At 45.7% G+C, this 25,386-nt stretch overlaps 1 protein-coding gene across 1 annotated transcript in view; it reads right to left on the minus strand.

Annotated features, from left to right (window-relative positions):
* LOC126100687 (phenoloxidase 2-like) overlaps positions 1-23,711 on the minus strand; it is an 87,385-nt gene extending 63,674 nt beyond the window's left edge. Inside the window, exon 1 of the mRNA XM_049911303.1 lies at positions 23,598-23,711. Within this exon, the coding sequence (XP_049767260.1) occupies positions 23,598-23,660 (63 nt within the window). The 5' untranslated portion in view covers positions 23,661-23,711. The remainder of the gene's footprint in view (positions 1-23,597) is intronic.
* Between the last annotated feature and the right edge of the window lie 1,675 nt (positions 23,712-25,386).

Raw genomic sequence — 25,386 nt, forward strand, 5'->3', positions numbered from 1 at the left:
AATATCATGTGAATGATGGTTGGTTGGTTTGTGGGATTAAAGGGACCAGACTGCTATGGTCATCGGTCCCTTTTTCCAAAACTTCAGACACCCACACAGAATAAAAAACAAACAATGGAAAAGATGACAGACACAGGACAAGACTTACAGACCACACAAAAGGAATTAAAATCACACAGGGTGTGACAGAGGTTGGTCGACCATAGAGACAAAAAAGAAAAAGCCAACCACCAAGAAACCCACCAAAAACTCAGACTAAAGTCATACGCCAAAGGCCAGAATCAATACAAAAAGGGGAAAAACAGACTAAGCGATAAAAGCCCCCTGACCAAATAAAACGCAAAACTAAGCCTGCCATAGGAGTGTCGTCTTTTAAAAGGGCAGGGAGCGTATCAGGCAGTGCAAACTTTTGCCTGAGCACAGTTAAAAGGGGACAGGCTAACAAAATGTTGACCACCGTCAAAGCCAACCCACAGTGACAGAGGTTGGTCCTCATGGCACAGTAAATGGCTGTGTGTCAAGCAGGTGTGTGGCCAATGCGGAGTCGACGAAGGACTACTGAGTCCCTGCGAGTGTCTCACATGGATGACCGCCACACATCCGTCGTCTCCTTGATAGGATGCAGTTTGGTGTGGTCAGGTTGTGTCATTCAGCATCCCAAAGTTCGAAAACTTTGCGGTGTAAGATTGCTCGCAAATCAGTCTCTGGGAGCCCAATGTCCAGAGATTGTTTACTGGTGACCTGTTTGGCCAAGCAGTCAACATGTTCATTGCCGGGTATCCAAACATGGCCTGGGGTCCACACAAAAACCACAGAGCGGCCGCAACAGGCGAGAGTATGGAGGGACTCCTGGATAGCCATCACCAGACGAGAGTGAGGGAAACACTGGTCGACAGCTCGTAAACCACTCAGAGAGTCACTACAGATAACTAAGGACTCACCTGAGCAGGAGCGGATATACTCTAGGGCACAAGAGGTGTGACCAGCTCAGCATTGAAAACGCTGCAGCCAGCTGGCAATAAATATTGTTCGCAATGGTCCCCTAGAGTCAGAGCAAAACCGACACGACGAGCAACTGTCAAACCGTCAGTGTAAACAACGCCAGAGCCCTGATATGTGGCAAGGATAGAAAGAAAACAGTGGCGGAAGGCCTCCAGAGGGACTGAGTCCTTCGGGCTCAGTGCCAATTCGAGCTGAAGGCAAGGGCGGGGCACGCACCACGGGGGTGTACGCAGAGGGGCCTGGAAAGGAGGTGGAAGAGGGAAAACCTCAAGCCCTGAGAGAAGCTCTCTGACGCAGACCGCGATCTTACAGCCCGACTGGGACCGATGTTCTGGGAGATGGACGACTGACCGAGGGAACACGAGACGATAATTAGGATGCCCAGGCAAGCTACAAACATGTGCAGCATAAGCGGCCAGTAAACATTGGCGCCGTAACTGCAGTGGAGGGACACCTGCCTCCATAAGTAAGCTGTTCTCAGGGCTGGTCCGGAACGCACCAGTGGCACGTCGTATCCCACTGTGAAGGATTGGGTCCAGCACCCTCAACACAGAAGGGGATGCTGAACTATAAGCCAGTCTCCCATAATCCAGACGGGACTGGATTAATGCCTGGTAGAGCTGTAAGAGGGTAGATCAGTCGGTGTCCCCGCTGGTGTGACTTAAGCATCACAGAGCATTAAGATGCCGCCAGCACATCTGTTTAAGCTGCCGAATGTGGAAGCCAAGTCAACCGTGCATCAAAAACCACACCCAAAAACCGATATGTCTCTGCCACACACCGTCAGGTGGCTTGCGGATTATGGATGTAGATGTAGAAGAAGTTCGCCGGCAAGGTAAAGCCGCAGCTCAGGGTGAACTATACCTTGCGGATAGCACTCTGCACCTGACGTTCAGCAGCTGCAATGCCAATGGAGCTACAGTAGAGGCAGAAGCTGTTAGCATACAAGGACACCGAGACAGATGTTCCCACCACCGCAGCGAGTCCATTAATTGCAATTAAAAACAGGCAGACACTTAGGACAGATCCCTATGGTACCCCGTTCTCCTGAACTCGGGAGGAACTATGGGAGGCCGCGACTTGCACACGGAAAGCACGATGCGACAGAAAATTTCATAGAAAAATTGGCAATGGACCCTGAAGACCCCAACCATTAAGTGTAGAGAGGATTTGATGGCGCCATGTTGTATCGTACGCCTTCTGCATGTCAAAAAAAAGACAGCAACGAGGTGCTGACGGCGGGCAAAGGCCGTACGGATGGCTGACTCCTGCTCACCAGATTGTCGGCGGCAGAGCGGCCTTTATGGAACCCACCCTGAGACGGAGCCAGAAGGCCCCGAGACTAGTACCCAACTCAACTGCCGGCTCACCATGCGTTTGATCAACTTGCAAAGAACGGTGAGGCTAATGGGGCGGTAGCTGTCCACCTCCAATGGGTTCTTACCAGGTTTCAAAACAGGGATAACAATGCTTTCCCGCCATTGCGACGGAAACTCACCTTCGACCCAGATACGGTTGTGAAGGTCGAGGAGGCGTCGCTGGCAGTCCACTGAAAGGTGTTTGAGCATCTGACAGTGGATGCTATCTGGCCCGGGAGCTGTATCAGGGCAAGTGGCTAGGGCACTGTGGAGTTCCCACTCACTGAATGGAACATTGTAGGATTCAGGATGGCGGGAGCGAAATGAAAGTCTCCGACATTCCACCCGCTCTTTAATGCGGCAGAAGGCTTGAGGGTAATTTGCAGAAGCGGAACTCTGAGCAAAATGCTCTGCCAAGCAGTTTGCAACTATGTCGGAGTCAGTACAAACTTGTCCATTCAGTGAGAGCGCAGGGACTGACAGGGGTCCAATAGCAACAGAGGCGCCTAATCTTCGCCCAAACCTGTGATTGAGAGATATGGAGCCCAATGGTGGAGACATACCATTCCCAGTACTCCCGCTTGCATTGGCGAATAAGGCAGCGGGCTCGCACACGCAGCCGATTAAAGGCAATGAGGTGTTCTATTGATGGATGTCGCTTGTGACACTGGAGCAACTGCCAGCGATCTTTGATCGCCTCAGCAATCTCAGGCGAACACCAAGGCACAGTCCTCTGCTGAGGGGACCCAGAAGAACGGGGAATGGCAGATTCTGCAGCAGTAACGATGCTGGTGGTGACCGAGTGAACCACCACATAAATGGCTTCATTAGAAAGAGGCGCAATAGCGGCCATGGAGGAGAACAAGTCCCAGTCAGCCTTATTCATAGCCCATCTGCAAGGGCGCCCAGAAGAGTGACGCTGTGGCAGTGACAAAGATCGGAAACTGGTCACTACCACACAGGCCGTCATACATTCTCTGTTGGACAGACGGTAAGAGGCTAGGGTTGCAGATCGAAAGGTCAATGGCTGAGTACGTGCCATATGCCACACTGAGATGTGTGAAGGCACCATTATTTAAAATGGAAAGGTCGAGCTGTCTCAATACATGCTCAACAGTGGCGGCTCGACCTGTTGCCACTGACCCACCCGACAGAGGGCTATGGGCGTTGAAGTCGCCCAGTGACAGGAAAGGTGGCAGCAATTGGGCTATCAGTGCAGCCAGGACATGCTGTGGGACATCAGCATCTGGTGGAAGATAAAGACTGCAGATAGTAACAGCCTGTGGTGTCCACACCCAAACAGCGACATCTTCTAAAGGTGTTTGTAGAGGGACAGACTCACTGTGAAGGGAGTCAAGGACATAGATGAAGACGCCACCACATACCCTTTCATAAGCTGCCCGGTTCTTATAATAACCCCACTAGCCACGGAGGGCAGGGGTTCACATTGCCAGAAGCCAAGTTTCTTGTAGAGCAATACAGAGGAAAGGATGAAGGCTGAGAAGTTGTCAGAGCTCAGCTAGATGGTGGAAGAAACTGCTGCAGTTCCACTGGAGGATGGTATTGTCCATGGCTGAGAAAGGCATGAAGGGACAGGGGAAGCAGTTTACGCCACAGGGTCACTTGCTGCCACCAATTCAGTACCCATGCGAGTGACATCCATTGCGTCTGAGGGACCGGCTAGATCCAGGTCTTCAGCAGACACCAGAATCTCGACCCCATCCTCAGATGCTGAGCTTGTAGGAAGCGGGGAGACGGGTGCCACTGCAATGCCAGGATTCTTGGGAACCTTCAGTGGTTCTGCCTGGGAGGGCTTCCCTGGGTCAGTCTCAGGGACGGACGACAACCGTGAGGCCCTACGACCAGTGACCGGTCGTTGTTTCAGCCACTTGCAGGTATCCGCTTTTCTGTGGATCTGAACTGGCAAAGGGAGGTCCCCAAGGGACCCCTTCCTGACAAGAAGAGCCGAAGAAGTCTTACAAGTCTTCCACTTCTCCAACTGGGAAGGGGGAACTGGGGGGAGATGTTGCTCCTGAAGTAGATGGAGCAGGAGCAACACACACACACACACACACACACACACACACACACACACACACACACACACACACACACACACACACACTGAAGATGCCTCTCAGTGAGACAGGTCCATGAAGAACGGAGAAAAAAAGAAAAAAAAAGAAAAAAGGAACTGCAGATGCCCGGTGGGAGAGAGGCTATGATAGGGTTAATGGAGATAGCAAAGAGGATGACACTCAGGATGTAACTCAGTCACACCATTTTCCTGGATAAAGGTGTCAGACAAGGCAGAACCCACAAGCACCCTGAGAACTATCTTTTAAAAATGCCTGAAGGAAACAGGGCAGGCAGCCACGGAAGCCCCACGTGTAGAGAGTACGGAGGATACCAGTTCTCCAGTTTTTTTTTGTGGTTTTAGGGCGCACAACTTCAATGGTCATTAGCGCCCTGACTACTCTAAGAATGCACCGCGAGGCACAAGTTGGCAACAACAACTAAAAGGGAAAACACGATAAAAGAGACTGACAGGCATAGGATTAAAAAACAGCATCATCAAATGTCCTTAGCGAGGTTTGTCAAATTGATAAAACAAAGAACACGAGCAGCTGCTCGTGGGTCATCCGCTAAAATGGCATCGAAAGTATTTGGCAGGTTAAGATCGAGGCGCAGTGTGTTAAGATCTGGACAGGACATTAAAATGTGTCTAACCGTCAGCAAGTGCCCACATGGGCAGAACGGCGCCGGCGCAGCCGTCAGCAGATGGCGATGGCTGAACCGGCAGTGTCCAATTCTTAACCGAGCTAAAACGACCTCCTCCCGCCGAGAAGGGCGTGAGGAGGACGTCCAAGCCATGGGAAGAGGTTTTAAGGCCCAAAGCTTGTTGTCGGTAAGTGCAGCCCAATCGGCATGCCACAGCGATAAAATGCGCCGACAAATGACCCTGCTAAAATCGGACGAAGGGACACAACAAGAAGCTGTCCGAGGCTGGAGGACCGCAGCCTTGGCCGCGGCATCTGCAGCTTCGTTCCCAGGGATACCGACATGGCCAGGAACCCACATAAAGCTAACCGGAGAACCGACGTCCACCAGCTGCTGAAGAGAGCGTTGGATCCGGTGTATGAAAGGGTGAACCGGGTACGGATCACTGAGGCTCTGGATGGCGCTCAGGGAATCTGAGCAAATGACATAAGCAGAATGTCGGTGGCGGCAGATGTAAAGAACAGCCTGGTAGAGGGCAAAGAGCTCAGCTGTGAAGACCGAACAATGGCCATGGAGCCGGTATTTGAAACTTTGTGCCCCGACAATAAAGGAACACCCGACCCCGTCATTGGTCTTAGAGCCATCTGTATAAATGAAAGTCATGTTGATGAACTTCGAACGAAGTTCCAAAAAACGGGAGTGGTAGACCGGACCGGGGGTGACCTCTTTTGGGAGCGAGCTGAGGTCAAGGTGAACGCGGACCTGAGCCTGGAGCCAAGGTGGCGTGCGGCTCTCGCCCACTCGAAAGGTTGCAGGGAGTGAAAAATTAAGGTGTTGAAGGAGGCGACGAAAGCGAACTCCAGGGGGTAGCAGGGCAGAGACATACAACCCGTATTGACGGTCAAGAGAGTCGTCAAAAAAGGAACGGTAAGACGGATGGTCGGGCATTGACAGTAGCCGACAGGCATACCGACAAAGCAGTATATCGCGCCGGTAGGTGAGTGGCAATTCGCCAGCGTCAGCATGAAGACTCTCTACGGGACTGGTATAAAATGCTCCGATCGCAAGTCGTAAACCCCGATGTTGTATGGAGTTGAGGCGGCGTAAGATGGATGGCCGTGCAGAGGAGTATACGAAGCTCCCATAATCCAGCTTGGAGCGGACGATCGACCGATATAGACTAAGTAGGACGGTTCGATCCGCTCCCCACGACATACCACTGAGAACACGGAGGACATTTAAAGAACGGGTACAACGGGCGGCCAAATATGACATGTGGAGACCAGCTAAGTTTCCTGTCAAAGGTAAGGCCTAAAAATTTGGTTGTCTCCACGATTGGGAGAGCAACGGGACCGAGTCGTAAGGACGGTGGGAGAAACTTTGTAGCGCCAGAAGTTAATACAGACCGTCTTCTCGGCAGAAAAACGGAAGCCATTGGCGACACTCCAGGAGTAAAGACGGTCAAGAGAACGCTGAAGACAGCGCTCCAGGACACGTGTACACTGCGCGCTGCAATAGATGGTAAAATCGTCCACGAAAAGGGAGCCTGATACATCAGCTGGGAGGCAATCCATTATTGGATTGATCGCGATGGCGAATAGAGCGACGCTCAAAACTGAGCCCTGTGGCACCCCATTCTCCTGGCGAAAGGTGTCTGACAGGACAGAACCCACACGTACCCTGAACTGTCGATCCATTAAAAAGGAACGAATAAAAAGAGGGAGGCGACCGCGAAGGCCCCATGTATGCATGGTGCGGAGAATGCCCGCCCTCCAACAGGTGTCGTAAGCCTTCTCCAAATCAAAGAACACAGCCGCGGTCGGGCGCTTCCGCAAGAAGTTATTCATAATGAAGGTCGACAAGGTAACCAGATGGTCAACAGCAGAGCGGCGCCTACGAAATCCACATTGTACATTGGTAAGTAGGCGTCGAGACTCGAGCAGCCAAACCAATCGAGAGTTAACCATTCGCTCCATCACTTTACAGACACAGCTGGTAAGCGAGATAGGTCGATAACTGGAAGGCAAGTGCTTGTCCTTCCCCGGCTTAGGAATCGGGACAACAATAGACTCGCGCCAGCATGCGGGAACATGTCCCTCAATCCAGATGCGATTGTATGTACGAAGAAGAAAACCTTTACCCGCAGGAGAAGGGTTCTTCAGCATCTGAATATGAATAGAATCTGGCCCTGGAGCGGAGGACCGTGATCGGCCAAGTGCGTTTTCGAGTTCCCGCATGGTGAATGGGGCATTATAACTTTCACAATTCAAGGAGCGGAAGTTAGGTGGCCGAGCCTCCTCTGCCTGTTTGCGGGGGAGGAAGGCAGGGTGGTAATGAGCGGAGCTCGAAACCTCTGCGAAAAAGCGGCCGAAGGCATTGAAGACAGCGTCAGGGGCCACAAGGACGTCATTCGCGACCTTCAAGCCAGAAACTGGTGAGTGGACTTTAGTGCCAGATAGCCGGCACAGGCTACCCCAGACAACAGAAGGAGTGAAACTGTTGAAGGTGCTTGTGAAAGCAGCCCAGCTGGCTTTCTTGCTTTCTTTGATAATACGACGACACTGAGCACGTAAGCGTTTATAATTGATACAATTCGCCACTGTAGGGTGGCGTTTAAATGTGCGTAAAGCACGTCGACGAGCACGTAAAGCGTCTCTACATGCTGCGGTCCACCAGGGGACCGGTACGCGACGTGGAGAAGGAGGGTGAGGGATGGAATATTCAGCAGCAGCGAGAATGACTTCCGTGAGGTGTGCGACCTGACGATCGCAGCTTGTGAAGGTTTGATCCTGAAAGGTCGCCCTGGAAGAGAAGAGCCCCCAGTCTGCCTTGGAGATGGTCCAACTAGAGAAGCACGGAGAGGGGGTATGCTGCAGGAGATGGATAACACACGGGAAGTGGTCGCTCGAATATGTATCAGAAAGTGCATACCACTCAAACCGGCGTGCAAGTTGGGGAGTACATATAGAGAGGTCTAAATGGGAATAGGTGTGAGATGTGTCCGAAAGAAAAGTAGGGGCGCCAGTATTGAGGCAGACAAGATTGAGCTGGTTGAAAAGGTCTGCTAACAAGGAGCCCCTCGGGCAGGATGCTGGAGAGCTCCAAAGGGGATGGTGGGCATTGAAGTCTCCAGTTAACAAAAATGGTGCAGGTAGCTGAGCAATAAATTGCATCATGTCTGCCCTGGTAACGGCAGATGACGGAGTGTAAACGGTACAAAAGGAAAACGTAAAAGTGGGGAGAGTAATGCGGATGGCAACTGCCTGCAGGCCGGTGTGCAACGTGATGGGATCGTAGTAAATATCATCCCGGACCAGCAACATAACCCCTCCATGAGCTGGGATACCTACCACAGGGGGTAGGTCAAAACGCACAGAGGTGTAGTGTGCCAAGGCAATTTGATCGCATGGGCGTAGCTTCGTTTCCTGGAGGGCTACGACGAGCGGACGGTGCAAGCGGAGCAGCAACTTCAAGTCCTCTCGGTTAGAGCGAATGCTGCGAATATTCCAGTGAATAAGTGCCATCGTAAGAAAAGGAAGATGATAGAAGGGGTCACCTCGAAGGCCGCTTAGGGCCTGGCTTCGAGCGAGCACTGCCGCCGCTATCAGTAGGCGGACAGTCATCGTCCATTGGGTCGATAGGGTCATCGGCCATCTCGGGAGGATGGCCGGGAGGGGGAGCTTCCTCCGCCGGTGAACGGCCAGATGTACGGCTACCAGCGGTGCGGCCAGGCGAAACGGATGACGGCCTGGGGCGGCAACCGCTGGGTGGCGCAGGAGAAGAAATGCGCCGTGGCGGAGAAGGAGAACTGTGCTTCCTATGCGCCTTTTTGGAAGGACGTTTGGTGGAAGTACCGGTCGAAGGCTGGGAGGTCGAGGGACGGAGGAAGTCTGCACGGGATGGTTCCTTCTTGAAGGCCCATGCATCTGACTTCGGGGTCTTCGTCTTAGCAGAAGCTGAAGAAGGGGCTCGTGTCTGTGGGGTGATGGGAGGAAGAGGAGACGTCGACCGCGCGATCTTAGCACTGGCCGAACGGACGACCGTGGTGCTGAAGGTCAGATCGCATGTCTGGGTTGCTACCTCCCAGGTAGTCCGAGGAGAGGCGAGGACAGTACTGTATTTCCCCGCTGGGAGCAGCGTGGGCTTCCTACTAGCCAATAGCTTGCGAGCAGCCGAGGTGGACACTTTCTCTTTGACCCGAATTTCTTGGATACAGCGTTCTTCCTTATAGACAGGACAGTCGCGGGAGGATGCGGCATGGTCACCCTGACAGTTCACACAACGAGGAGACGGAGGTGGACAGTCACCCTCATGGGCATCCCTGCCACAAGTGACACATTTAGCCGCATTGGAACAAGACTCGAGTGTGATTGAAACGCTGACACTTGTAGCAGCGCGTAGGTGTCGGGACATAGGGGCGAACAGAAATAACCTCGTAGCCCGCCCTGATGCGCGATGGCAGCTTAACACTATCGAAGGTCAAGAAAAGTGTCCGGGTTGGTACAAGGTCATTGTTGACCTTTTTCATGACCCTATGGACAGCCGTCACGCCCTGCTCAGCGAGGAAAGATTGAAGCTCCTCGTCAGTCAATCCGTCGAGGGAGCTAGTATAGACTACACCACGAGACGAATTCAAAGTTCGGTGGGCCTCAACCCGGACAGGGAACGTGTACAGGAGTGTGGCCCGAAGCAGTTTTTGTGCCTGAAAGGCACTCTCAGTTTCTAGTAATAAGGTGCCGTTACGCAACCTGGTACAAGATTTGACAGATCCGGCTATGGCATCTACGCCCTTCTGAATAACGAAAGGGTTGACAGAGGAAAAATCCTTTCCGTCCTCAGATCGAGAAACTACGAGGAACTGTGGGGCAGGCGGTAGTACTTTTGTCACTGTTGGCTGGTCACGTTTCCGTTTGTGGGTCGAAGTCGAGAGAGATGGAGTAGAATCCATTGCGGAGGAATCCCCATGATTGCCAGTGTCTCCGATGGCGCGCTCCTTCCTTGTGGGGACCCTCTCAGAGGGCACTCCCGCCTTAGGTGAATGTTTACACCTCAGGTCACACCTCCCGAGAAACAGACGGAGGGACCAATCGGCATGGTCAGCAGGTATCAGCTCAGGCAATCACCCCTCCCCAGGCCTGGCCTTTACCAGGGGGTACGCACGTGCCTTACATGTCTACTCAGGGCGGGGATTTAAGCGTTACCCCGTCACCGGCTACGCGTGCGAACGCGTGGGTCGGCCTTCAGGCACGCACAGGGAGGAAGGAAGAAGAGGAAAAAGAAGAGAGAGGGAGCAAGAGGACAGACTGTCTCAAACGCCGAGGCGGAGACCAGAGAAGGCAAGGAGAAGAAGGCAATGAGAAGGCAAGGAGAAGTCAAGGGAAAGAGTAAGGAAGACAGTGAGGTGGAGAAGAGCAAAGAAAGGAACCAACAAAAGGAAGGAAGAAACGAGAAGTGAAAAACCAAAAAGACCACAATAATAGGTCGAGGAACCATCCGTCTCCGGACGCAGGCGCGAACTACCCCTGTGAGGGGGATGGACTCCTTTTAGTCGCCTCTTACGACAGGCAGGAATACCTCAGGCCTATTCTAATCCCCGGACCCGCAGGGGGTCGCATTAAATGCTGTAGGGACATAAATGGTACAGAGGGAAAAGGTCAGATGTGGAAGGAAAAGTTTAATTGCAACAGCTTGAAGAGTTGTCAGGGAGATGGATGACATCCATAGTCATCCCCTTACAAGCAGCATGATGCCCCAAAGGGACAGAATGCCGACCTCAGGGGAAGGTCAAAACTAATTGGTAAGTAATGTGAAAGCTCAAAACAGCCGTGAGAGTGCAATTTTGTTTCCTAAAGGCAGAGTACAAGGGGATCCCGCAATGTTACAAGCAGCTGTAAATCCTCTGTGGGACTGAAGGCCAAAAACGTTCGGTTGGAAGACAGTTATGAGGAGGAAGAGATGTAGGGGTGTCTACTTGGTGGCCGCAAAGTGACAGCAATGTAGAGTTGCTACTACAGGGCATAGAAGCAGGAGGATCCTGCTCCATGGGGACCACAGAATTGGCATGCTTGTGCGGTCAGTCTGTGGAGACCAACACCGAAAAACAGTAGTTGGTGCGCACCAGCAATACAGAGGCCAGCTGGGTTAAGGTACCACGTGGTGACACCATCTAAGAGAACCTTCGAGTTGGCTAAGGAAAAGACTGTTTGCCTTTGATGGACTTCTTGGAGCCCTTCCGTGTAGAGGAAGACTAGGGTGTTGTTTGGATGGAGGTAGTAGTCAGAGGAGTATCTGTTCTTTCCAGCCTAACAGTTGTGTAGCTGGTGGCTTTGCCCCTTGAGGCCAGGGTTTGACAGCTTGTTGCACAGCTGGATGGGGGGATGGCGATGCTATCTTGTCACTTGGCAATTTCACAACCTCAGATCTGAACTGGGGTCTGCTGTCTGCATGGCCTTGTCCTTCATGGAGCAAGGGTAACAAGAACTGAACTATAGGTACAAGGCAGGAGAACACAGCGTTTGCGACTAGCCTGTCACTTTTGAGCGACTGAGTAAGGCACCTTTTCCTTTACCTGAATCTCTTTAGTAGCTCGCTCATCAAGATACACAGGACAATCCTGAGAGGAGGCAGCATGGCCATCATTGCAGTTGATGCAACGGGGAAGAGGTGGACAACCACCCTCATACATATCCCTACCACAGGTGACATGACACTAGCAGCAGTGCATCGGGTTTGGAATGTATGGCCAGACTGTGATAATTTCATAGCCTGCTTTGAGCTTTGACAGAAGCACCACTATCGAAGGTGAGAGACTTCAGGTGGGCGCCAAGGAGCAATCAACCTTTTTCGTTACACGGTGGACGGCAATGGCACCCTGCTCAGAGAGGTAAGATTGGATTTTAGCCCCCATTAGACCCTTGAGTAGCCTAGTGTAAATTACACCAAGTCTTCCGGGTCCAGATCTATCTGATTTGGTGAAGGCTGCCAGTCTTGCTCATGAGATGAAGACAGAGCTCACCATATGCAGCATCGTTGACAGAACCGACTGCGGACCTTTGGTGCAGAGCTGGGTGGAGGGCCTGAATCAGAGGCTCAGATGGTTTTGCAACTGTGTTGGCTGCAGATTTCTTGACTTGCGCCATAGGGTGGTGGGGTTTCGAGTTCCGCTGAATAGGTCAGGAGTTCACTACACTCAGCTGGCGGCTACACAGGTAACGGAGGCTGTGTGGAATGGACAGGGCAGTTTTTTAGGTTAGAAGGCCTCGGGGAAAGTACGGGGTGGGCTGCAATCTCAAAGGGTGCATGGCAGATACAGGACGTGCTTGGATCAAGGAACAGTCACAATTTTACTTGTAAATTGTTGTAGTTGTGCTGGGAAAGTCCCTGAGCTTCAGGCGCTATTAGAAAGCACAGAAGCTGAAATCTGTTATAGGTACAGAAAGCTGGCTAAAGCCTGAAATAAGTTCTGCAGAAATTTTTACGAAGTCTCAGACGGTGTTCAGGAAAGATAGATTAGGCAGAACTAGTGGTGGAGTGTTTGTGTGTGTCAGTAGTGGTTTATCTTTTAGTGAAGTCTAAGCAGATACTCCGTGCGAATCGGTATGGGTGGAGGTTATACTTAACAGACTAAGTTAATAATTGGCTGCTCCTACCGACCCCCAGACTCCGATGATATAGTTGCTGAACAGTTCAGAGAACATTTGAGTCTCGTAACAAATAAATACCCCACTCCTACGGCTATAGTTGGTGGGGACTTCAACCTTCCCCTCAATATGTTGGCAAAAATACTTGTTCAAAACCAGTGGTAGGCAGAAAACATCTTGCAAGATTGTCCTAAATGCTTTCTCCAAAAATTATTTCGAGCAGTTAGTCCATGAACCCACACGAAATGCAAATGGTTGCGAAAACACACTTGACCTCTTAGCCACAAACAATTCAGAGCTGATAGAGAGCATCATGACTGATACATGGATTAGTGATCACAAGGTCGTTGTAGCTAGGCTCAATACCATTTCTTCCAAATCCACCCGAAACAAACAAAATAATTTTATTTAAAAAAGCGGATAAAGTGTCAATAGAAGCCTTCCTAAGAGAATCTCCATTCCTTCCGAACTGACAATGCAAATGTAGACGATATGTGACAAATTCAAAGATATAGTAGCAAGAGCAATGGAGAGATTCATACCTCATAAATTGATAAGAGATGGAACTGATCCCCATAGTACACAAAACAGGTCCGAACGCTGTTGCAGAGGCAACATAAAAAGCATGCAAAATTCAAAAGAATGCGAAATCCCGAAGATTGGCTAAAATTTACAGACACGCCAAATTTGGCACGGACTTCAATGCAAGATTCCTTTATTAGGTTCCACAACGAAACATTGTCTCGAAATTTGGTAGAAAATCTGAAGAAATTCTGATCTTATGTAAAGTACACAAGCGGCAAGAGGCGGTCAATACCTTCGCTGCGCAGTGCCGATGGTACTGTTACCGAAGATAGTGCCGCTATAGCGGAGTTATTTAACGCAGTTTCCCGAAATTCCTTCACCAGGGAAGACGAACGGTATATTCCAGAATGAGACCAACAGCTGCTAGCTTGAGTTTCTTAGAAGTAGATACCTCAGGGGTTGCGAAGCAGCTCAAATCGCTTGATACGGGCAAGTCTTCAGGTCCAGTTTGTATACTGATTAGGTTCCTTTCACATTACGCTGATACAATAGCTCCCTACTTAGCGATCATATACAACCGCTCGCTCACCGATAGATCTGCACCTACAGATTGGAAAATTGCGCAGGTCACACCAGTGTTTAAGAAGGGTAGGAGGAGTAATCCATCGAACTACAGACCTATATCATTGACGTCTGTTTGCAGTAGGGTTTTGGAGCATATACTGTATTCAAACATTATCAATCACCTCGAAGGGAACGGTCTATTGATACGCAATCAGCATGGTTTCAGAAAACATTGTTCTTGTGCAACTCAGCTAGCTCTTTATTCGCACAAAGTAATGGCCGCTATCGACAGGGGATCTCAAGTTGATTCTGTATTTCTAGATTTCCGGAAAGCTTTTGACACCGTTCCTCACAAGCGACTTCTAATCAAGCTGCGGGTCTATACGGTATCGTCTTAGTTGTGTGACTGGATTCGTGATTTGTCAGTAAGATCGCAGTTCGTAGTAATAGATGGCAAATAATCGAGTAAAACTGAAGTGATATCAAGTGTTCCCAGGGAAGCGTCCTGGGACCTCTGCTGTTCCTATATAAATGACCTGGGTGACAATTTGAGCAGGTCTCTTAGGTTGTTCGCAGATGATGCTGTAATTTACCGTCTAGTAAGGTCATCCGAAGACCAGTATCAGTTGCAAAGCGATTTAGAAAAAGATTTCTGTATGGTGTGGCCGGTGGCAGTTGATGCTAAATAACGAAAAGTGTGAAGTGATCCACACGAGTTTCAAAAGAAATCCGTTGGAATTTGATTACTCGATAAATAGTACAATTATCAAGGCTGTCAATTCAACTGAGTACGTGGGTGTTAAAATTACAAACAAATTCAGTTGGAAAGACCACATAGATAATATTGTGGGGAAGGCAAGCCAAAGGTTAAGTTTCATTGGCAGGACACTTAGAAGATGCAACAAGTCCACTAAAGAGACAGCTTACACTACACTCGTTCGTCCTCTGTTAGAATATTGCTGCGCGGTGTGGGATCCTTACCAGGTGGGATTGACGGAGGACATCGAAAGGGTGCAAAAAACGGCAGCTGGTTTTGTATTATCACGTAATAGGGGAGAGAGTGGGAGATATGAAATGCGAGTTGGGACGGAAGTCATTAGGGCAAAGACGTTTTTCGTCGCAGCGAGATTTATGAAATCAGTCACCAACTTTCTCTTTCGAATGCGAAAATATTTCGTTGGCATCCACCTACTTAGGGATAAGTGATGATCATTATAAAATGAGAGAAATCAGATCTCAAACAAAGATCTGTGTATTCCTTTTTCCCCACACATCATTCGAGAGTGGAATGGTAGAGAAGTAGTATGAAAATGGTACGATGAACCCTCTGCCAGGCACTTTAGTGTGAATTGCAGAGTAACCATGTATATGTAGATGAAGGGAGGAATTCAAAGTTCTATGGGCCTTGACACAAACAGGGTAACCGTGGAGAAGCGAGTCATTGAGCAGTAATTGTGCCTGAGGGTAAGAAGCAGTCTCCAAAAGCAAAGTGCCATTTGTGGACAAGAGCAGAATTTCACAGGGACAGCAATTGCATCTGAATAATTAAAGGATTTACCATGGTGAAGGACTGACCGACTTCAGTACACGCGACACCGTGGTGCAGTGGGAAGTGCTTTTGATTTATTAGCCTCATTACGTTTACATTTTGTAGACAGTGGGAAGATGATTGACCGATCACCTGGGAATTTCCCCACAATTGCCAGTGGGTCTCAGTGTGCTCCTTGCAACTGGGAGCCCCTTTCACAAGGGGGTGCACCCACCTTAGGTGATTGTTCACACATCAGGTCACACCTCTAGATCAATCGGCAATTTGGGAAGGATACAGTTCAGGCAGTTACCCCTCCCTCGGCCTGGCTTGTAGCAGGGGTATATGTGAACACTGCTTGTGGACCCAGGGCTGGGAATTACGCGTTACCCAGTCATCTGTTACACGTTAGACACGTGGGGTGGCCTTCAGGAGCACACAGGGAGGAAGGAGAAAAACAGGATACTTAAATACTGAAGCGGAGGAACAACAGGAGAAGGGAAACAAAGGTAAAGGGAGCAAAAAACAAAGGTGAGACTGTTCGCACGTCAGCGATAGACTGCAGAACATTTCCAGTAATGCCCCAGACACATTCCCCAAAGGAGGGGAAAATAAAAGCCAGAGGATAGACTTTCAGCACAGAAGGGAAAAAATGCTGCAAAGGCTGGGGCCCTGTGGTAGCCAAGCACAAATCCGTTTAAGAGTGGCGAGCCACATGGGGGGCTAAGTATGTGAGGATTGTTGCATAGGGGGATGGTTGACTTCCGTTTAGTTGGAGAATTTTTTAAAAAGTGGTTTATCAGTAAAGGAGACTATACAGATTACTAGCGTAGCACATTCATGAGTACATCTGGAGTGTTTGGAATCCACATAAGTTTAAATTAATGGAAGACATCAAAGCAGTTCAGAGGCAGGCTGCCTGATTTGTTACTGGTAAGTCCTAACAACAAGCAAGTGTTACTGAGGTGCTTCGGGAATTCGAATTGTGATGCCAGGAGGGAAGGAGGTATTATTTTTGAGGAACACTACTGAAAAAATTTAGAGAACAAAGATTTGAAGCTGACTGCAGAACTGGTATTGCCACCAAGATACATCTCACATAGCCACAAAAATATGGTACCAGAAATTAACATTCATACTAAGGAATACAAAAAGTAACTTTTCCCTCCCTAACTGCAAGTAGACTAGGGAAGGAAACAAGTGGTGAGACAATTTACCCTCCACCACATGCTCTACAATGGCTTGTTTAGTATGTACATAGGTGTAGATGTAGACTGTGGAAGAGAATCTACAAAATCTGAGAAGGAAAATGCTAAGGCTCAATCTAGATATAAGGCATGGGACAGTGAAGTGAAATGGAATGGAAAGCAAGGATTTCTGGTTGTCCTAGTATATGGGAACAACAGCAGCAGCAGCAGAGAATGATTCAACGGGCATAGGATAGGAAGGTAGAGCAGAAAGGGAGTTACTGTGAACAGTGAAGTGATAGGATCATGCTCATCACAATCTACAGCGAACAAATACTCACAAAAATAGTTGAGACACATTCCAACATCAGAAGCAGATGATCAAGAGACAAAGCAAACTACTATACTGAATGAATAGTTCAGTGTGTGAAGAGATGAAAACTAATAGCCATAGAAGACTGGAATGCAGTGTAAGGGAGATGATAGAAGGCATTATGGGCAAATATTGAGTTACATGGTAAATATCAGTTAGTACTAGTGAATAATCTGTTCAAGAATCACAAGATGAGTTGGCATACTGGGTAACAGCGAAGACATATGGGAAGATTTCAGTTAGATAAAATTGTGATCAGGCAGAGATTCTGAAATCAGACACTGGATTGTAAGGCTAGCCAGGAGAAGATAAAGATTTAGATTAAAATTTAGTAGTGATGAAGAGTAGGGTGAAGTCAGACTATTCAGGAAGAATCGATGTGCAAAGAAGTGGTATATGGAAGTACTAAGGAATGAAGACTTAGACTAAGTTCACCAAGGCTAGACACTACGATAATGAATAGCTGATTAAGTAGTTCAGTTTAAGAGGAATGAGCACCTCTTAAACAGGGCAGCCACAGAAGTTTAAAAGAAAAACATGGGTAAAAGGAATGTAACTGAAGAAGCCATGGATAACAGAAGAAATACTTCAGATAACTAATGAAAGATTTACAAAAAATGTTAAAGGAAATTCAGGAATATAGAAATATATGTTACTTATGAATGAAATAAATAGGATGTGCAGTGAAGTTTAAGTGAAATGACTGCATGAAAATAAAACTAAAAAGAAATGATTGTCAGGACGACTCAGCAGGCAGAAGAGTCAAAATAATCTTCTGAAAAATTAAAACCAAGGGCAGCAACATCAGGAAAGAAATGGGAATTACACTGTTAAATGCAGAGGAAAGAGCAGATAGTGTGTATTGAAACAGGATGCAGTATTAGAGCTTTGGACGACTTAAAATGAAATAAGGCAGGAGCAATACGTAACATTCCATCAGAATTTCAAAACCGTTGGAAAAGTGGCAACAAAATGACAACTGCAGTTGGCATTATGAACCTACAAGCTGCAACACCATCAGATTTTTGGAAACATTTCATCCACCTAATTCCAATGATAGCAAGGTGAGATAAGAGTGAGACTTCTTACACTATCAGCGTAACAGCTCATGCATCGCGTTGCTCGGAAGATTAATATAGAGAAGAATGGAAAAGAAAATTTACTCTGTGAGATGATCTGTTTGGCTGTAGAAAGGGTAAAGGCACCCAAGAGGCTGTTTTAACTTTTGAGCTAACAATGGAAGCAAGACCGAGGAAAGAATCATGATGCATTCATAGGATTTGCTGTAAGATTTCAAAAATTCTGAGAAAAATCTGGGTAAGCTATAGGGAAAGTTGGGTAATAAGCAATGTGTACAATAACAATTAGACCAATAAGAATCGAAGAGCAAGAATGAACTGCTCAGATTACAGAGTAACACAGGGATTTAATCTCACTGCTACTGTTCAGTTACACAGGGAAGAGTCAGTGATTGAAATAAAACAAAGGTTCGAGAGTGGGGTTAAAATACAAGGTGAAAGGATATCACTAATAACGTTCACTGATGACATTGCTATCATCAGTGAAAGGTGATAAGAACTTTATGATGTGTTGAAAAGAAATAGAGTAACCAGCACAAAGTATGTATAGAGAGTTGATTTAAGGAAGATGTAAGTAATGAGAATTAGCCAAAATGAGGTCAGAGAGAAACTTGACATCAGAAGTAGTGATCATGAAGTAGACTAAGTTCAAAAATTCTGTTACGTAGGCAGCAAAGTAACCCATGATGTATGGAGCAAGGATGACACAAAAAGCTGACTAGCACTGACAAAAAGGGCATTCCTTGCCAAGAAGTCTGTTGGTATGAAATATAGGCATAAATTTTTGGTAGAAACTTGGGAGAATGTGTGTTTGGAGCATAGCATTACATGGCAGTGAAACATGGACTGTAAGAAAACTGGAACAGAAGAGAATCTGAGCATTTTTGGTATGTTGCTACAGACAAATACTGAAAGTTTGATCCTTAAGATGGAAAAAATGAGGTTCACCAGAGTTGGTGAGGAAAGGATTACATGGAGAACACTGACAAGAAGGAAGAGAATGATAGGATGTGTTAAGGCACCAGGGAATAACCTCCTTGGTACTAGAGGGAGTTGTACAGGTTAATTGTGAAGGAAGACTGACTGGAACACATTCATCAAGTAATAAAGGACCTAAGCTGAAACAGTTACTCTGAGGTGGTTTGCACAGGACTGCAATATGTGGCTGGCCTTATCATACCAGTCAGAAGACTGGTGACTCAAAAACATTGAAGTTCACAGTAAGAATTAAGTGTACTGAAATTAAGGATGGGACATGTGAATTTATTTGCACTCCAGTGCAATGTATATGATGTAAATTAGCCATCACTTAATGAAATACAGAAAAATTGCTAAATTTGCGTTCAGTACTGTTTTAAACTTTCGCAAGTATCTTACATAGCAGTCCTCATTTCTCTCAGATGCTCAGTACTGTTTACATACTTTGATCTGTTTTATGAGGCAGCTTACAAAGCTGCCAGTGTTAAATTAGAAGGCTTGAACTGCACCCTTACACAAGAAAAATTACTAAGGAAAGAAGAATTAAGGAAACTGCTCAGATTCAGAAGCTGATGACACATATCCATAAACAAGAATGGGCTAAGCTGTGACCGAGTCTTGTGCACCCAGAGATAAGGAGGATTGGTAAAAGAATTTATAAAACACCAATTAGCCTACCTACTTTTAATGCTTGCAATTTATGCACAAATTATGATAAGTAGCAGAGAGGAGTAAGTGGCACAACTGCACATTTATGCATGTAAACTAAGATTAACAAAGAAATATGGTCTCTCTCTATGTATTGTTCAGCTTTATTTCCATCCATTTTTGTTAATACTGTAACACGGTCACATTAAAATTCACAGTTCCATAAATCATGTTTCCCTATGGCATTCTTTTGTCAGGTGTGAATCAAACTATTACCATGTTTAATATTTTTTACATAAAATAATATACAACTGGAAATTACGAAATCTTACTGCTATAAAATGAGCATCATGAAAGATTTAAATTTTCTACTTCTACTACATCTTTCAACTTTATTAAAATAATAAACAGCTTCGAGTGTGTATACAATAATGTAAACCTATATGCAATATATTTGGAGATCACCCACTATGTATATTGGGCTTTCCATAAAATATCCTAAAGTTAGATTTTACTGACAACATCTTTGATTTAATTTGGCTTTTTTATGCGAGTGCAACTGTGACATCTGTAAACTGTGCAACAATTTCCTACATTCCCCTCTTTTCCTCCCTTCTTCACGCTCAACAAATTAAATGTCGCTATTTTTCTTGTGTATCCCTGACTAGATTTCAGTACCGTAATACATTCCGCAGACGGCACAATGCTGTTCACGAAACTTAACGTTAACGCCCCAGACACGATTAACCGAGTCAGCTCATTTGGTAGGTCGCTTGTGTTCAACCGAAAATTTAAGATATTTTGGCGCAAAACCACCGTTTTCGAGAGTAACCAATAACGCTGATGATGCACAATGAACTTAACATTGGCGGAGTCTATCGAATTCAAAATTGAGCATTCTTCTTGAACATGAGAGCCACAGACTACATACAAAACGAGGAAAGTAATTTTACAACTGCCGCTTATTTACCCGCAAGGTAAACGCTGCTAAGCGAAACCGCCCCTGGCGTACCGGCAACAAAAAGAAAGCGTCTGGCTAGACATCAGAGAACCTGTGTGATTCCCAAAAGCATTATGCATTTCAATTTTTTTCCACTTTCGAAACTGGTAGGAATAGGAGAGTCAATTTAGTAAGTAAATATAAAATATGCAAATTTCTCAAATAATTTTTATTAGTAAATAAATAAAAATTTAATTCTGATCGCTTTGCAATGACTTTCATTGTTTCATGTCCATTTTCCCCTCTAACAAATCTGTGTCTTAGAACATTCGAAGCAAATATATTCGCGGCACCGAGTTTTGCTGGAAGCTTTTTTTCCTTCAATTATGCTGTGAAACAATGCATCCGCGCCGTTGTGCAATTTCCGCTTGGTTTCCAGAAGCAAATTTCAATTTTGTAGCTTCGAAATACAGTTTTTAACTTTGAGATAGAAATAAGCATCACAAGGCAGGCTCACAGGCATACAGTTTGGCGGTATTACTTTTTATGCTCAAGTCGGTTGACCATATATAAACATGCTGTTATATATGACATTATTAGCTTGTCCACCGCTGGAATCCCGTATCAGATATAACTTATTAACTTATCTTTTTTCTAACCTTCAAGTCACGTATTTTAAACTTAAGTTTAAATTTTCAGGCGTACGAAGGAAGTGTCGTGAACACTGAACTATACTGACGGTTAAACGATTGACCATTATATTCCGAGGACGAATTTAATCAGTTTCTTATATGCACAGGAAAATGTTAACCAACAGTTTTCCAGATGATGTGGTTAAATATTGCGCCATGTGCAAATGCGTTATTTTATGTGTACTACAAACTGCGACAACGGTTTGTTTCTCTTCCTTACGTGCGTAAAATGATAGTCTTCGTAACAACCTTATTCGGACCGTTTTTCCCTATAATGAGACAGTATTTTAATTCCTTACCAATCCAAGTCTTGTCTAATTTGCCTACCTTATTCCTACTGCTTTCAACGCGGAAAAAATGACAATGAAAACTACAGAACGCACCTGAGAAATCCAGGTTCTCTGCTCCCCAGCCAGATGCATTGGTCGCTATGACAAGAGGCTCTTTTCTCTACCTGCGGTTACTTTATGTCCACACAAAAAGCGGTAGATAGTTACTTCCATCAATTTTCTGGAAAATATGCGTTTGCTGATCCCACAAATGATGAACGCCCAGTTACCCAAAGATCTCTTCGACTGAGTCGATTGCGCGTCATAAATTTAGGATTGGTTTTCTCAAAAATACCTTCGCGTCTTTAGATTGTAGTGAAGCGGTATGCCAAATGTGAGCCTTCCCCTTGTAAGTGTAGAACCGTTTGATTTGGTTATTAACAAGTCTCCGTTTTGAGTTAGTTACGAGCCTTTTATGTATCAATGCGGGCGAATATGAATTTGAACGGTCACAGTTTTAGTGAATGAGTAAAGGAAGTGCTTCCATTAACTGGAATTATACTATGAAGCCAAAGCTTGTCAAAGAAATTGCTTGCAATACAGCCTACTTCTAAGGTTTGCACTACAATATCGGCTAAACGAACTGTCTTATTAGATTAAATCCAGCACACTGTTTCAACCATGGTAAGTTTAAGCACGGGTACTACGTCCGCAGTGGCAGAAACAGAATCCCATGATGAATACGAAAACCTATAACAAGAACGGATTTTCACACCCGAATCTACGAATATCCTCCTTGCGGGGCCGTGAAGATATGCTCCCTTAGATGCAAAATTTTACAGTAGTGTTGCTGCATTTCATCCATGGATGTAATGAAAACAGAAGACAGTTTTCTCAATGCGGCTGCTTACCGAGTTCGTATTTACATAGTAATGAGTGGAAGCCGCTGCACAATCTTGATTAGGGTTGGAACATTTTCCACTGCGTCGTTCAGATTAACGTAGAACCACTTTCTGCATTAACATCAGGTACACTCACATATTTCAGTTCTCAGACGAAGTGTTAATTTTAGTTCTCGCATAACGGCAACGTCTGGACTCTCCCCGCCTTACGGTCCGCTGGGTATGACGCACTTGCAACCTCTGCGCCAACAGGTTTCACGAGCCCCGTTTGATTTAGTGTTCAGTCTCATTACTTCGTATCAGAAATCCGTGATTTTCTTTGTTACGGTACTAAGGAAGAAGTTTTTCAAATCTGAAACTTAAGGTTTTCCTGTTACACAGTTTTACAATAAGAAGCCGATGCATAGCTCATACTAATTTCAATGGAATAAACTTTATCCTCCTAACAAATGATACCGAGTGCCGCTGCAATTAAGACATTACGTTTGAACGCCAGACAACAATCTGCTCGAAGTACACACAATATGAAGGGGCCCGTACAAATAGCTATTTCTTCACGCGTTTAACGTTGTATTTATTCATACATTCAAATGAAATTTACAGTTATAAGGAGACATGCATAGGCAAAAGTTGAAGATTTTTACTGGATCAGAACTAAAAAAAAAAAAAAAAAAACTTACTTCTGTGTAAGTTGATAAAGATGAACGCTGGGATGGTTCCATCGATTAGACCATGGCCAACTTCCTAACGTATCATCGCCTAATCCTTCTAATCCTTTCCTATTTTGTTTAGGTTTTGTATATGTAACGGTATTATTCCCGTAATACATCTAAATTATCAGTCTGTTGTAGTGAATGTTTTAAGAATAAATAAATAAATAAATAAATAAAAAGTAACTACTCCTGCTACTGATCTTCCTGTTCACTACCTTCCACCAGAAGAAATTTTACTTTTTTTTTTTTTTTACAGCATGAACAAACACTTTGGATAGCCGATTTACAATATTTACTCGAGAACTGGCCACGTTTTACTTCATCTCAAACGACTGCACAGCACTGAACATTACTGAAGAAAAGCAGAAACTTTAAAAGTACGACAGGGATCGGAAGTGGTCACATTACATGCGGAGTACAATTCACACATTCTGTTCCCACAAAACAAACACACAACAGCTCTCGTGTATATACGTACCGGGACGTGTTGAACAGACAGCAGCACCAGTATCGGCCACCACCACACAAACAACGATTCCATGGTGCAAATACTCTGCCGCAGTCCCTACCGCGCCGTTTATATATGAGCAGACTTTCCGGCGTCTCCAAAGCTCATTTGCGCGAAAGCAGTCCTAAGATTGTCTTTGAATCCACGCAGCGCTTACCCAACGCTCTCGGGAAACGAGTGTTTCATATACATTCGCACTGTACACGTCACTGCGATATCCGCTGCAGGGGGTATTTTCCGTTACACGATACCATTGCGTTCGTACCGGTTCGTCCAGTGACAGCGGCTCTTCTTGACGCCCCAATATCTCTCAGTGGAAACCGGATACTGAAATCTGCACCTGTCTCGACTCGGTGTGAAATGTTACTGTGATATTCTCATGTGGGTTAAAACAATGGCACGAGAACTCGTATTGCATCTTCATGCTTTTCAGATTTCTCCCACATATCGTTCAAGTTTTTTTTTTTTCATTCAACAGACAGATCATTGTTTTAATAAATATCGATGTAACTTATTTTTGGAAGTGTTAAATACAGTAGAGTTATCTATTTTGAGCACGTGTTTCCCCTCGTGTAATGCCTATCGTCGAAGTTTAAACGCAACTGTCATCGCCGTACAGTAATGCAGCATGCATACACAGTTTCTGATCTACTGAACGCTAAGGTCATGTTTCCAATAACTTAGTAACTCACTAACTGAAGTACAGCTAAATACGCCAGTAAAATGTTTGCAGAATCCTATAAACTGGGTGACTATTTTGATGTAGTACAATGCTTCATTTATGTCAGGTGTTGTATACAATCAATTATTAGTTTTAACACACATGACATTATACAGGGTGTTCCAGAAGTGAAGATCAATATACAGGGATATGAGAGGAATGATCATTCGAAACAAAAAAGTTAAGTAAACAAGGGCTATAAAACTCATACCTTGAGCTATGAGCAATTTTTGATCTCTGATATTGTGAAACAAATCTCTTCTACTGCAAGCCCTTACGTTCCGTATTTTGAGAAGTGGTAGTATGGACCAAAACAAGAAAAAGACGTACAGTAGAGATGTGCTCTAAAATGCATACCTTAAGTACTACGAGCACTTGTTCATCTTCGCGACATTTTGAAACACAACTCTTCTAATGAACGAATGCTCGTAACTTTTAAGGTATGTATTTTAGAGGACATGTTTACTGGACATTTTTTTCTTGATTTGGTCCACACTACTACTTCCCAAAATACGGAAAGCAAAGAGCTTGCAGTAGAAGAGATTTGCTTCAAAGTTTCTAAGATGAAGACTTGCTCATAGCTTGTAGGGTACGCGTTTTAGAGCCCATGTTTATCTGACTTCTTTGTTTCGAATGATCATTCCTGTCATTTCCTTGAATATTGACCATCACTTCTGAAACATCCGGTATATACCATATTATCTTGCATCAGACTGCATATTGTATAGTACAACAATTATTATTTTAAATAGCACAGCGTAATAAACGGAAGTCGGCCGTTAAAGGTCTCTTGCATTCTTACCCTGTATAGCATCATTTACTAACCTCAATTTTAAATTTATTCATAGATACTCTGCGGAAATATGTTAAAAACATTATGCTAAGATGTTCATAACTAGAAAAAGACCAAAGAGAAAACTTTAGAGAGGCTTCCGAGCAATGATATACCGTGTAGATTAATAGTGAATGCTGTTCACAATCATTTCAGGACATAAACAACACAAACAATACCTTTTATCGCTAACACAAACCGATGTA

Source organism: Schistocerca cancellata, chromosome 9 (genome assembly GCF_023864275.1).
Source record: "Schistocerca cancellata isolate TAMUIC-IGC-003103 chromosome 9, iqSchCanc2.1, whole genome shotgun sequence".
Classification (NCBI taxonomy): domain Eukaryota; kingdom Metazoa; phylum Arthropoda; class Insecta; order Orthoptera; family Acrididae; genus Schistocerca; species Schistocerca cancellata.